Below are 15302 nucleotides of genomic sequence, written 5' to 3' on the forward strand. Positions count from 1 at the left end.
GATTGTGCATATCTCAGTTGGCTTTCTTTTGCTGTGACAATCTATACTCCTCATGAAAAGCTACACAGAGAAGATGTCTGTCTCTTAGTTATCATTTCTAGTTTGCCACCAAAGACAAACTCCAGATTAAACATCACATTATATAAGTTCTCCTGCTGAATGTTAAAAACCAGCCATAGAGGGAGGTTGATTTGGTTCAGGCTGATGGAACATGGACAAAGGGATTAACGCTTTCCCCATGTCATTTCTCCAATAAGAATCCCAACCCACCCCCAAGCTACTATTCACCCCAGTACAAAAACAAGACAGGTACTTAGTAGAAAAAAATGTAAAAATACTCCCTTACAGAAAGAGTCCCTGAACTGAAATACAAGTGCTTGTTTCTGGTACCCAAGAGAAGTAACACACTGACCCTGCTTATGTTTCTCACTGCAAAATGGGAGGGCTTTTGTATTTAAACTATCAGGGTTAAAATCATGCAGAGGAATGTAAAAGCCCAAAGTGCCCTGAAACGTAAAGTCATAATCAGCTTACTCTTGGTTCAAGGTACCTCCAAGCTATGGAAAGCACCAGCAACGATTTATTTTCTTCCATCTCAGCTGACAGATTGTTATGGGCTTCACTTTTTAAACCTGAGAGAAACACCGTGCAAAGTAATTCAGAGAGAGCCACAGGTTTGAACAAAACCTAGACTAGACCATCTTCCTCTTATTTATTTTTCTTTTTTTGTGTTTATACATTACCCCATCTCAAAGGCTAAGAATAAATAATATTAAGATGTCGAATGCAGTCATCAGTCCATGTAAAATCCATTAAAATGCAAGGACATGTTGAACCAGAGTGCTGCCATTTTGAATAATTTGCTAAAGGCCCAACTCTTATCAAAAGTTAGAATGTGGAAGAACATGAGGAGATTGGTAAATAACCTTGTTGCAACTTGATGTGAAATTCTTTAGGCGATGCCAGTTGACTGAAAGTGCAATCCTAAGAAGAGTTTCTCCAGTCTAAACCCATTGAATTTAATGGGCTTAGTCTGGAGTAATAAAGTACTGAATAACAAAGCTTTTGCTGTACATGCAGGGCTAGCTGACAGTAGACACAACCTAGGGATTTGGCAACTTTAAAACTTCTTGGTGCCACAGGCAAATCCCTTACAGAAACAGTCTCTGAGCTGGAATATAAGCGCCTGCTTCCAGCACCAAAGAGAAGTCACGCATTAACCTCTGCGTATGCTTGTCCCTGCAAACTGTTATCCAGCTCCTGATTATGCAAAATGCTCAGCTAACAAGAACTGCCATAAAGAGCAGTTCCCCAGGCATCATACCCCTGCATCTTGGGGTGCACATGCACTCCACTCCCACCTTTCCAGGCAGCCAGCTTGATGCCTCTGGGCACTGCCGAACTTCAGACAACATTGGTGGAGAATGCTGCCTGTTGTTGTCACCCTCAAGTGCCTCCATCTCCCTCAGCCTGCCTTGAGCTCTTGTGAGCTGGCTCTGCCAGAGGGGCCCCAGCCCAGGTGCTTGAATCTCTGTGGCTCAGGGGAAGAGTCCTACCAGTCATGGGGGCTGTTGCTATGGCATTCCCAAAAGGCATGGGGCCAGGGCAATAAGCTTGAGCATTAGGCACATATGATTAACTAGCAACCACCATTCCTCATGAATGCTATAACAAAGCTTTTGGCCTAAAACCGTGACCCAATTACAGAATGAAATGCAGCTGTCGTTCAGCCCACGTGCAGTTTATTATGTGTGTAGTTTTGTGTAAAAAAAAAAGAACCACAGAATGAGAAATATAGAAAAGCATCAAACAGAACCAGACAAGGGACCGTTAGCTTTGGCAAGCATACTCTTGAGTTGGAATATAGTAATGCGCTCTCACTAACTTTAGTTGAGGACAGCCCAACTCCACCACTGACCTGGAGGGAGGTGGAGCTATCATTCATCACGAGGATGGCTGTCATTGCATTTATCATACCTGATCAGAGAAACGGATGAGAACACAATTGGTATCTGGCAATAAGTTTCTCTTTTGCAGCTGGGCTACAGGAATGGTTTCTGTGGACTCTCCCCATTCCAAACTCCAGAAGAAACTCTCGAGGGAAATGTATTTTGTTTACAATGTCTAAAAGTGCCCAGGATACCTTATTAGCAAGACATCGAAGTGGTTCTATTAACTGAATGATCTGAGTGCTGTTCTCATACTGACCTGTCTCCCTTTCCATAATTTATCCTGGGTAGATAACAAGATAATGCAGTTTGTGGAAGAGCCACCACATTAACCTTAGCAAGACACTCTACTTCTGGATAATACATAACTACCAGAGAAATCCAAGAAAACCTATAAATGACAGAAGAGGAGCATCATAAAAAGTGAAACATCATCAAGTATTGATGATAAGTAAAAAAACTTCGAATTGCTTTCCTTGGAGAAGCAGATGGGTGTTTCATTTATAGACAGAGCCAACAAACCACGAGAGAGCTGAAGGTGCGACAAAAGGGATGAGAGAGGAAGAGAAAGAGACCGTTCCTATTGTGCATTATGCTTCCCAACCATCTGCTGAAACATAAGTGTCTGAAACCATCAAAACAAGAGACAATCAAAGCCTGCTATGACTCTTACTATTCAATATCTGTTGCAACCAAGAATCTCAAGGGACTAATTGTGACTAAGACATAGTCCTCACGAACAACAGATGTATTTACTAAAATATATGATGCCCATTCCCTATATAGTAGATCCAAAGTATGCTCAAATGTATTGATAAAAATCAGGTAAGTAGCCATGTTGGTCTGCAGAAGAACAGCAGGATTTGACTCCAGTGGCACCTTAGAGACCAACAAGATTTTCAGAGTATAAGCTTTGGAGAGCCAAAGCTCCCTTCTTCAGATATCTGCTTTGGCTCTCAAAAACTTCTACCCTGAAAATGTTGCTGGTCTCTAAGTTGCCACTGGACTCAAATCCTGTTATAATAAATACAAATCAATATCATTATCAATACAACAATGATACATATCCAGTGATACATATGGGAGCCCCGTGGTGCAGAATGGTAAGCTGCAGTACTGCAGCCCATGCTCTGCTCATGACCTGAGTTCGATCCCGGCAGAAGCTGGGTTCAGGTAGCGGGCTCAAGGTTGACTCAGCCTTCCATCCTTCCAAGGTTGGTAAAATGAGTACCCAGTTTCCTGGGGGTAAAGTGTAGATGACTGGGGAAGGCAATGGCAAACCACCCCATATAAAGTCTGCCAAGAAAATGTCGTGATTCGATGTCCCCTATGGGTCAGTAATGACTCTGTGCTTGCACAGGGGACTATCTTTACCTTTACATATCCACATCTAGCACAAACAGCCACAATGTCAGCAAAATGTGGGGTCGTGGTAAGAGTGTCCAACTCGGATCTGGGAGACCCTGGTTTGAATCTCCACTCTGCCATAGAAGCTTACTGGATGACCTTGAGCCAGTTATACTGTCGCAGCCTAACCTAACTCACAGGGTTGTTATGAGGATAAAATGGAGGAAAGGAGAATAATGTATGCCACTTTGTATCCCATTGAGGAGAAAAGGTGGCTTATAAATAAATTAACATATTGGTTGGATCCAGCAATCTGCTCCACTGATGGAAGAGGCATCAAGGGAGATTCTGTTCCCTTCCTCTCCCCCATTGCATCCCATTGATCTGTGCAGTTACTACTGCTTGCATGTCCTTAGACATTGGGAATCAGCTGCCCAGGGTCAGAGGGGATTGCTAGGGAAGGGGAGAAAGTAGAAAGATCTGCCTTTGTTGACACCTTCTGTTGACTGATTTCTGGGTCCAATCTACTGTGTCATGTGCCTATAAGAACAGGCAATTCTTACCAATGGCTGCTTGGCCCAAAGATCTGGGGGTGACTACTGAAAGTGCCCTAGAAAGGGCATCTCTGTATGGAAGGAATGGAGAGAAAGAGTTCCTGGGAGGAGCAGATGGTGCACAGGATCACAAAGGGAGAGACAGTCCATGACGAAGTGATCAAACTGTTGCTAGACAGTACCATTTCTAAGTGGACTATATGACCGAGGGTGTCCATGGGGGGGGGGAACTCTACACAGAGAAAACTGGTGTATCGTGGAGTTAGAACTTTTCTATTTGATATTAAGGTTTCTCAAAACATTCAGTCATGCAAATTGCCACCAATAGCCTACAACAGGACAACTTAAAATTAGATTTACTACCTCATGCTATTTGTGAGAACTAGGACAATGGATTGGAAGCAATAGGACTTGAATTAGGTATAACCTGTTGCATTGGATTTGGTAAAACTTAATAACATCCAACTTGCAGTTGATCAGGGCCTAAACATTTTATAGATTACTCGATGAAGTTATACTTCATGGAGAGATGCAACTTTTCTTGTGTGAATGAGGGTTTTTGCACAAATTGGGAGTTTGTGGGAATGACTGTTAGACATACTATTATTAAGCTGTTCTATGGAACAAGAATATTCGGGGAGTGGGTGGGAATAGATACATTCCTAGGGAGATGCTCGACAGCCTCAAGTATTATTGATTTTTCTGGGAGTAACAAGCTGTAGTAGGAACAGAGAAGCCAATTTGATACTATTCCTGTTGATTTTCACAACATGAGTCCATATTGCCCATGAAAAATTCAAGTAGAAAGATAGAAGAATGAAAGAAAGGCAAGGACTCCCATCAGTATTCTAGTTCTTCTAACCAGAATCTCCATTTCCAGTTTTATGTAGGGTATGTGCATGGTGGTAGAGAATTATATAGGAAGTTCAGTAATCACAGAAGAATACTTCTTAAGGCAGCCAGCGAAAATATGGAGCTCTGTCTACTACAATTATAATATTCAAGTGCTTTCTGGAGGGCTAATGTTCAAAACAAGTCATCTATACTGGAAAGTCAAACTGGAGCAATTGCAAGAGATCTATGCATTAAACTGGAAATACTACATGAAATGCAGTCATAGAAGCCTTCAGCCCTCTTCCAATAGCCCAACTCATTGCAGTCCATTTTTATTAACCCATAGACATGAATGAAATAAAAAACCAAGAGCTCACATATTCTCCTGCATATTCTCAGTCCTTCCTCTGCATAGTCCTGCCTTATATTACACTCTCAAAGATGCAAAGGTGTAATTCCACAGTGTGACAAAAGACGGAACGCTGATGAGTTAGGAACCATATACTTTACCACTATGTTGTACTGAATTCCTGCTAATGCTACGCCTTCATGAACTTGTATCTATTTACCCCATGGCATTGTTTATGGAAATGTTCCTGATATTGACTGTACTAATCTCATACTGTGTAATCCGCCTTGATTAGGCGGGCTATGAATTACATACATACATACATACATAGCAAAATGATAAACAAGGCTGATGACTGTCTGTTTCAAGGGGGAGGGTTCATTGAGATTCTGTGCAAATTGAGAACTTGCACTCACTCCCATGGGGTTGTCTCAATAGAGGCTGGGCTATGCTTCAGCTCCCAAGGGCAACATTCTACCTTGTTCACATAGGAGCTTACGATCATCAAAAGCAAATCCCTCAGTCTTTGTTGATATCACTTACATTGAGGTTAAACTCTACCCTGCCTGTAATGATTTTAGTTTTTGAGTAGAAGTTGGTTTCCATAATTTCTCAACAGTCTGATAGTTGCATGTTGACTTTGTTCCAACTACAGTTATTTATCAAAACAGCTGTGTCCTACCTCTTCCCTGTCAAGAGGGGCCTCAGGCATATAAGCGGAGCCACTGAGAACAAACCTGCTTGGAGCCCTACCATGAGTTCTTGTTCATGTAACACTATTGTATAAACTTGGTTCCACGCTTTTATGCGTATCTAATAAAATCTCCATCACCCAGTCACCAGTTCTTCCTTTGCAGCCTAATGATGAAGAGTCTCGCGTGGCTCCTGCTTGTTCTTTCCATGGTCTATTCCAGGCTACTGCTCTTATGATTAGCTGTACTGTGGAATGTTTCCTAAGAGAATGTATACGAAGTCTCTAACCCTTTCTTTTTATGGAACCCTTTAACTGTTATGACTACTGCACAAAACATAATAAAATATTAATTATTAGCATTTATATAGCACTTTAGAGCATTCAGACTCATACTTTGTGCACATTATCTCAGCAATCCTCACCACAAGAGTTGAAGGCAGTTTAGTATTATTAGTTCTATATTGCAACAGGGCGGGGAGGGGCATGCTGAGGCTGATACTGGTTTGCCTAAAGCTACCTAAGGAATTAATGGAGGAGGCAAAACTTCAGCTGTGGAGCTCCCAACTGACACCCTTAGCCATTGCACAATAGCCCTGTGCCAGTGTTCAATGAACATGTGCCATGTGGGGTGAAGGAACTAGAATCTCACCTACAGTCGCTTCACCTGGTCTAGTGAAGGACTAAATGGAGCTGATGAGTACAATAAGCTGTACATGTGGATGTTCTTTCAATGGGACTGGGATTAATGAAAAAGGCAGGATTTCCAAACACACAGAAAGCGCTTATATATGTACACTTGTAGATACAGAGGTCCTGTTCAGATCTTCTATTGAATATGCAGAGGTTTGGAACAAGAGCGGTGGGTACGACTCCAAGTTTTTCCTTCATTCACTGAAAATCTGCATACAAGCCTCACATTCAAATATTAAATTCAATGTCAGAAATCTGAATGACTTTTAATAAACTTCCTCAACTCTGGCTTCTTCAATGAATCAACACAAATGGTTATTTTGAGATGGGTAGCACAGTGTGTTAAGTTTTACTGACTTGATGATGCCCAATCAGTTTCTGGTTTCAGGTAAATGTAGCACAAAAAGTAATGAAACAATTCTGCTTGAAGATTTCCCTATATTCTTCTTATTAAAAAAAGGAGGGAGATCCTCACCTGGTAGTGAACTCGCTGGGTAGATGAAGTTACCGATTGCAAATCCTAATAGGAGAAACCCCAAATAAAATAATGATAAATCCAAGGCCAGTTTCAGCCTGCATTCTAAGCAATATAACATTATTATCCATCTACACCACAAAATAGTGATCCCACAGTGAACTCTGCTGCATCAAAGTCCAGAAAAGCATTCTCTTCATACAACACAAGGACTCTGTTGCATGTCTATTTCTGGCAATTTAATCTAAACATGCCCTAATATTTTACATCTGGTAATTCCAATCCAGTTATTTGTTCAGAGAGAACAATGCTTGACTTCTAATAGAACAGCGAACCGAGTTCAGGACCTTGAAACTGAAAATTGTCTCCTGAGCAATGCCCTTCTAGATCCAAAGTAAGTACTGAGCTAGGAGATTTTATACTTCTTTCCCTTCTCTTAGAGCCTAATTTATAGTGGTATCACTTAGCAGCCCCATGCCACATTGGTTTGGTATGTTTGTTTCTGTTCTGTGCTAGTGATACAAGTTTTGGATTCTGTCTGTGTATAAGTCTGCAGAGTACTGACTTCATCAAAAGATCAAAAGACGACTTCATCAGTGCCAGCCCATTTATTCTACAGACAGCAGAAAACAGTCTATAAGTGGAAAGGTAATCTCTAAGTGTACTCAATGACTTCTTACTACTAGCTCTAGAAATGCCTAGCTGATTCTCACAAAGGTATCACTAGAAAACCTATAGACCGCAGGCAAATACTTCTGTTGTGTTATTTACCAAATTTTGGACATACACCTTAGAATTCAAACCCTTAAATTCTTCTCAACCCCTTAGTATTCATCTGCATGGCACAAGATTGTCCAAACTGCGTATATTTGTTACATATGACATCTTTGAGAAGAAGCCTGGCAATACAGGGGCATCTATGATATTCCAGCACATCAGGCAAGGGTGTCAAAAGAGATGCAATAGAACAATAAGGAGTTTGAAAGACAGAAGAGGTCCAAGGACAATAGTACTACCAATCTGTGGGCTGTGAAGATACACTAATCCACTTACCCGGCAAGAAAAACCAGCTACTGTATAGTCTTCATTTCATTAGAGGTCATGAATGATTCAGGTACCTATTGTATCCTCAAGTGTTATTGGGTAATTATTTAGTCAGATATTATAACAGCTTTTTATTTCCCAGATTTTCAATTCACATTCAATCTGTTATATCAAATAAGCAGAGACAGGCTTGCTACCTTCTTTTGACAGGACAGGCTGGTCCTCTTTAACAACAGGTTAGATAAAGAAAGATAAAGGGACAGCCACATCTTTACCTACTTAATATCTGTAAGTCATGAGGGCCGAATCCACACTACCTATTTGATTCCGCGGCTTTTTCGCAAGCAGCGCGCTATTCACACGCTTTCCCATTCTGCGTGTTCCCCACCATCACCACGCCACTATTGTGCCTTCCCTCCAAACCACGTGATATTCGCGGAAATCCGTTTTCTTCCCTTTTTTTTTAACAGTGCATAATGGTCGGTATACTGGTAAACCAACACTAGTGAGCAGCGGTTTGTGAGGGAAAAGAAACGGTCACTGGAGCATGCCCATGTCGCATGGGGACCGTTTCCCTATTGAGTTCCCCAATTTTCAAGAGTGTGAGGTGCTAAGCTGAGCAATCCTGTATTTCCAACAACGGTCGTCTCCAGTGAACGGCAGGTGCGGGAAACAAATTCAAGATATTGGTATACCGCATAATTGACCCCTTTTTCTAAAAAAAAAAAGGGGGAAGTGACATGCGCCGTCAATTCTGACAGCAGAGGATGGAACCGCCCACGGTAACGCTGTACTCAATGGCGTGTGGAGAACTGATTGCGCCACGAAGACGCACCGGAAGGGTGGATGTGAGGATGCACAGCCTGGTAGTGGAATGAAGGCGATTGCCACGATAGCGCAAGATAAGCGGAAGATGAGTGAGTGCGGATTTGCCCATTATTATCAAAGGCACCGGAGCAGGTTTAGTAAGTGAGTGTCAACATTGCCAGGAGAACTTAGAGGGGCAAGCATTATATACCAAGTTATATTTCAATGACAACTGGGGGGAAATCTCATAGTTTAAAACATTCCAAAGCAGCAAGACAATCAGGCAGTGACAAAATAATACCACATACTGCAGACTTCTTATCAAGAACAAATGATCCTTGCGTTTATTGAATCCATCCTGGGGCTGTTAAGTGAAAATGCTAATTTGCTAATAATCTACATCTTGCACTAACTCACCTCTTGCAGACGATCCACATATATACGACAAGTCTCCAGGTCACAGTCTCCTCGTACAACTATGATTCCCAGAGGAATGGCTAGAGGAGAAAAAGATATTCTTATTAACAATAAGCCCATTCAAAACAGAAGGCAATATCCTCAGTTATATATAACATTCCAGAAGATCTTTGTAGAGTTTGGGTGCTGAATCCTAAATACAAGCAATGGAAGGTTTGGATATTTGCTATTTTCCCTTACTCCCAACTTTCTCTTCCGACCCCAGAAACTAGAGCCTGGGGAATACAGAACCTAAGTGAATTAATAGCCATGCAAGAATCTAAAGAGAGGAGGGAGAAGGGGTCAAAATCACCCTCTCCTCCCTCTTCTGTTAGAGGAGATACATGGACAGAAAAGGCAGGAAATGTCATTTTATAGGAGCAAGAGCTTCTAGTTTTTAACTTAGACCATTCATGCCTAGGTTATTTGTCCAGGGTTAGATGATATTGGAAAGTAGAGTTTTTCACTGCTTCCCCACAGGGGCTAGCTACGGGCAAGAGCCCCAAAGGAGAGCATGGGGAGGTGACATTGCTGACAGTGTAACATCACTTCTGGGGAAAATTGAGAAGTGATGTCACACCTCTCCAGGAATTTCCAGAAACTCTGTAATAAAACCATAGAGTTTCCAGCAATTCCTAGAGAGGACTGATGCACTGAGCGGCAGTGGGAAGACAGGGTTGCCAGTAGAGGTCTTCTGAAATAGTGGGATACCTGGCAATCCTTGGAGAGAGAGAAGAGTCTGTGGCAACAACTGTTTTCAGGAAAGTTGGTGATAGCTTGGCTTTCCATCCCAGACACTCTTCTCAAAATGGCCCACAACAACACTGGTTGCTGGCTTTAAACTCAGAACACTACAATTAAGTGAATCAGTTACTATTATGTGGGAAAGGAAAAGGAGGGGAGAGGCGTTAAAAAGAAATAACATGATGCAATAATTAGAATGTTGGGGAGCTCCGGCTTCAAACCCCACTCAACCATAGGCTTCCCAGGTCTCCCTCTATGAGACATCCTTGCAAAACTGGCTCTCGCCTGCCACACTTGAAATGCCAGGGAGATGAAAATGCCACACACTGCCACAATGTCACTTCTGCTGAAATCTGGAAGTGACATCATAACTTGGAGAGGCATGTTGTAGGATTTGCCAAAAACTGTATAGATGTCATGATGCAAAACCCAGAAATGACATCATGCAATGCTGGTGCACCTGTCCATTCCCTCACAAATGGTCCTGGAGGGTTGCAGGCTGCGGTTGGCTTGCTGTACTTTTCCAGTAATGTTTCCTGCGTGTGTGTTAGCAGGAGCAGCTTGGTTCCCGAGACAGCCTTATCTGAGATGGCTCACCACAGCGGCCTTGGGACAGCTCCTTTCACTTTCCCACCTTCTGTACCAGCTGGGTAGACACCGAGGGTGGGGGATGGTTTAGAGGGTTGGATCCTACCAGCTTTTCTGCTGTGCAATAATAATAATAATATTTGATTTATATACCATCCTTCAGGACAACTTAATGCCCACTCAGAGAGGTTTACAAAGTATGCCATTATTATCCCCACAACAAAACACCTTGTGAGGTGGGTGGAGCTGAGAGAGCTCCAGAGAACTGTGACTGATCCAAGGTCACCCAGCTGGCTTCAAGTGGAGGAGTGGGGAATCAAACCCGGATCTCCAGATTAGAGTCTGATGCTCTTAACCACTGCACCAAACTGGCTCTGGCAAGAGAGAAGATGGATGATGTTGTCCAATTATTCTACTCAGTACAGTGTGTCCTGTGTGGCTGTCTGTCTACCCAGGTCCCATGATAGCTGGCATAATCTATTCAGGGCTCTAAAGGTGCCCCTTCTCTCCCTCTGTGCCAGCGGAAGAGTTAATAGGATCTAACACATAGTTATCGTGAGGAAAAAAATGGGGGAGGGAATGTACATTAAGTACCTCATGTTCCTTGGATGAAGGATGAGATAAACATGTCATAGACAGAGAAAGATACACAGAAAAGATAGATGCCATTCCAAATCCCACTTTTTTATGAGCCGAAAAGAAGTGATCATCATTCTTTATGCTACATTATGTTTTGAGCCAGTGAATAAGAAAAGCAGTTACAGGCTAAAACCAACGAAATTGCGATTTGCTAACTTTGGGAGAATGAAGCCTGCTTACTCATGCTGTGCCAAAAAAAAGAAAGAAAGAAAGAAAGAAAAGAAACCCACCTCCCAGCCATTAAGAACCTAGATAAACATTTTTAAGAGCTTTCTATTTCTAGTTTTGTTGTTTCCTCATTAGCCACTGCTTAGAGGCTGGTTTCTATCTTTTTACAACAATAAGAAGTACATCACAACAGATAAAATATGTGCCCCTAAAAGACCCACTCTACTAAGAGAATGTGTGCTTAGCTTATAAATTCTAGTGCTATTCCCTTATCTCTCTTCTATGCATTCTTTACGGAAATGTATTTTCATGAGAAACCAACCTGCTGTGCGGAAACAGTAAAATGATAAACTACTGCAACCGATTAGTTTAAAACTCCTCTGAAAATCAGCTGCTTGGAAGTTTAAGGATAACCACATGCTCACAATTAGTGTTACACATAAACACTTTGGGGCTCATGCAATCCATACTGTAGCCAGACATCTGTTAAGTGTAAAAGTGATAGATGCTATAAGCCATGGGCCCCCAAAACGATGCCCATTGGTGCCTGCTGACACCTTTCCTCGTGCCTGCCTCATGCTCTACAGGACTTCTGATTGGCCATTGGGAATCAAATTGGCACTTTCAGAAAAACACATTGCTTTGGCAACAGCTGCCAACACAGCACAAAGATATTCACTGTGTGACTAAAGAGAAGCTGTGTGTAGGCAACAAATATTTTTAAACAATATGTTTATTTTAAAAGGCATTATGTTAGGCCTGCTGAAGAGTTACTAACAGAGATATGCATAACCTCACTCCCTGACATTCTGCCTCGGCAGCCATTTTGTGGTTGTGCCCAACAGCCTGTGTTAGACTTCCAAAGGTGCTCACAGGCTCAAAAAGGTTGGGGACTGTGCTGTAAGCTATCAGCTGCCTGAAGGCTAGCAAGAGTCCCACAGGAAATTTAAAGCAGATACTCTTTGGTAAACCAACATCCCAAGAGTTTCAAATGTTAAGAGACACTTTTCTATGCTGAACTTTCTTGGAGTTATATCCATCAATGAAGTCAATCATGCTTTAGAAAGCTTGTAATAGACCTGTGTGACAGTCAACACAGCCACTCAAAACCTCTTTCTACACTGAGAATGCTTGAATTCAGCCAATAGAGCGATTTGTCAACCTGAGGAAAAGTAACCTGGGGAAAGGCTGTGCTTATGTGTTTTCCCGACAACGTAAGGTAATAGCACCCATTTGGGTTTCTATTGTCTTTTTACTTTGTGCACCAACTAAAAGTAAGCTCCAGCATTCTTAAGACAAGGACTACCATGTTCTTCCTCTGCTCTCAAGGGAATCTGAGTGTCCCATCTGATGTCAGAGAGACAATTGATCTACTACTCATATTTGTAGTCAGTGAAAGGACTTCATAGTTCGCTTCTTCTCCCAAGAAAGCCAAGGATACAGCCTGATAGCAGCAATATTTTAAATCTGCATCCCTGCTTCCACATTTCACAGGAGGTTTACAATACATGGTCTTAAGATTATGGCCTGAGACATCTGCCTTAGCAACTGAGCCAAATGACAAGGTCTGTTTCTACTATTGTTTGCTACAGGCCCTCAATGCTCTCAATCAAGATCAGAAGTAGGGTTGCCAGGCTTCAGATAGGAGGCTGGAATTGTTCCAATTGATCCCAAAACGACAGATATACCTTGGAGGAAATGGCAGCTTTGGAGGGTGGACTCTGTGGCATCACATCCTTGCAGAGCTCCCTCCCTTCCCCAGGCTCTGCCCTCCAAACTTCAGGAATTTCCCAACCTGTAGCTGGCAACCTTAATCAGAAATCAGTTAAGACATTTGATTCTGCCCAAGGGAACTGAACTCTGTAGACAACCTCTGTAGGACAATGAAAGCCACAACATCTGTTAGGTTGCTACCATAACCCAAAATGACTTCCGAAGTCTCATGAAGTCATCTTGCAAGATTTTGGGTTGTCATAGCAATCCAGATGAATACCAAGGCCTCTTCTCAGGATGCTGACAAGAAGAAGAGAGAAGGAGGGACAGAAGGATGAGGGAGGAAGGAGAAGACTCATGGCTGGGACATCCCTTTGTTCCATGTATAATCCACACAGAGTTGCTTGTTTTGCCTAATTGATTCTGCTTCATAGATAGAAGTTTTTACAGACTACCGGTTCTTTTCTAGACAGTACTGTGAGGGAAGATGGAAGGTTTAATGGGAATGGCAACCAAGAGGCAGAACTTAAGCTTTGATTTCTGAAAACTCCTTATCTGCATTCTCCTGGCTTCTGTGATTTCACCTGGCACCATCTACACAGTTTAAAGCTCCTCACTTTAGCTACGGAGGCTAGTAACTTCATTTGAAAATAAAAAGTTCAAGATTTCTCAGGATGCAAAATGTTCTATACTAGTTATTGCAGTTGTTGAGCAGTTCCATAGATGTGTGGAATAACACAGCCCCAAGTGAAATCTTGATTATTTGAGCTATGCCATTTTATGGGTAACCAGAGTTGAAATAAGGTTCCTATATGAAGTTTGCCATGGAAGTTATTCTAAACTCAGCACTCCCCCATAGACAATTTCAAATTTTCCTTTGGAATTTACTATATATAATTGCAGAAATAACATATAAAGAGAATGAACAATAATAAAGAAGTGCCCACTGAAGCATTTACAACTCAAATGCAGTTATTGCACAAGTAAAATCTGAAAAGCAGCCATTATCAATTTGTTCAATGATATGAAGATACCAAAACATGTCAAACAAGTTAATTCATGCTGAAAAAGTTAATTTAATGAAATTATAATTACATTCATTTATATCTATTTCATATTCTTTGTTGCAAAACTTTACCAAATGGTTTCTAAGACGCTAAACATCTTGCCTTGTGTTTTTAACAACTTCTCAACCTGATTATCTCACTTAATTGTAATAATTTTCAGACAGGGTGGGGTCTGAAGGTTCTGTATGTTTCCCACTCGAGATGGAGCTGCCTGTGCTGCATCCTGTGCTGTTTCCAAGGGTCCCCAATCTTCAGAAGCAGCTTTACAAAGAAGAGGGTGCAGAAAACAAGAGGGCAATCAGAATATCCATTCCACGAGCAGAGCTCCTGCTTGCATAATCATTTTTAAAAGCCTAGCCAAATGGGTTTCAAAGAACTTACAACCTTACATTTTGGGGGGTTTCTCTGATACCATTCTTGTCCCCCCCAAATTCATATTTTGGAACAATGCTTTCACATGTCATAAAAAGTCAAAATCAATCCCCTGTTGGAAAATGTTACATCAGAAGGCAGTTGTAGATTCAAAAGATGAACTCTTCTGTTTATGAACCTATCTTTTGGGAATGATTTGGTTGCACTGAGTCCTGCTTCAGTGGAGAAACTGGACTGTGCAATGATGTCATCGCGCAGCGCAAGCCGGGGCATTCGCCGGCGGATGGCTGGGGTGGCGGGCAGAGGCTGCTCCGCGCTCCGCACACCACCCCGGCAGCGGCTCGTGGCTGCTGCGCCTGGCTGGGGGCGTGTGGCGGCAGCGGCAGCGGCACGGAGCTGGCTGGCTGCAGCAGCTGCGGGCCAGCCACGCCAGCTCCACGGAGCGTGCCTCCGCCCCCGACACCCCCTCCGGAGCCTCTCCAGGGCCCTCGCGCCTGAGGCCACCACCTAGCTGGCCTCTATGGGCGCGCCAGCCCTGAGTACTATCCACATTCATATTGAATAATTTTAAGTGCAGACTTGCACTGCTTGAAAGAATAGTACAATATAACCTGATCAGAGTGCACGATTTGGGAAGGAAGGAAGGAAGGAAGGAAGGAAGGAAGGAAGGAAGGAAGGAAGGAAGGAAGGAAGGAAGGAAGGAAGGAAGGAAGGAAGGAAGAGAATCAGGTAAACTTGGCTGTTGCCCTCAGAGGACAAAATAGCACCATTAATTGCTCAGAAGGATTTCCAAACTGTGATGTCTACTGCCA

At 42.4% G+C, this 15302-nt stretch overlaps 1 protein-coding gene across 2 annotated transcripts in view; it reads right to left on the reverse strand.

The window, feature by feature from the left end:
* DGKI (diacylglycerol kinase iota) overlaps nt 1-15302 on the reverse strand; it is a 335998-nt gene that overhangs the window by 72166 nt on the left and 248530 nt on the right. The window contains exons 23-24 of one of the 2 annotated variants that reach the window (XM_054988623.1): nt 9161-9240; nt 6893-6937 (exon numbers count right to left, since the gene is read on the reverse strand). In XM_054988623.1, the coding sequence (XP_054844598.1) occupies nt 6893-6937; nt 9161-9240 (125 nt within the window). Of the gene's footprint in view, nt 1-6892; nt 6938-9160; nt 9261-15302 lie in introns of both variants that reach the window. The other variant, XM_054988624.1, reaches the window with a different exon arrangement.

This window comes from Eublepharis macularius, chromosome 9 (assembly GCF_028583425.1).
Source record: "Eublepharis macularius isolate TG4126 chromosome 9, MPM_Emac_v1.0, whole genome shotgun sequence".
NCBI classification, from domain to species: Eukaryota; Metazoa; Chordata; class Lepidosauria; order Squamata; family Eublepharidae; genus Eublepharis; species Eublepharis macularius.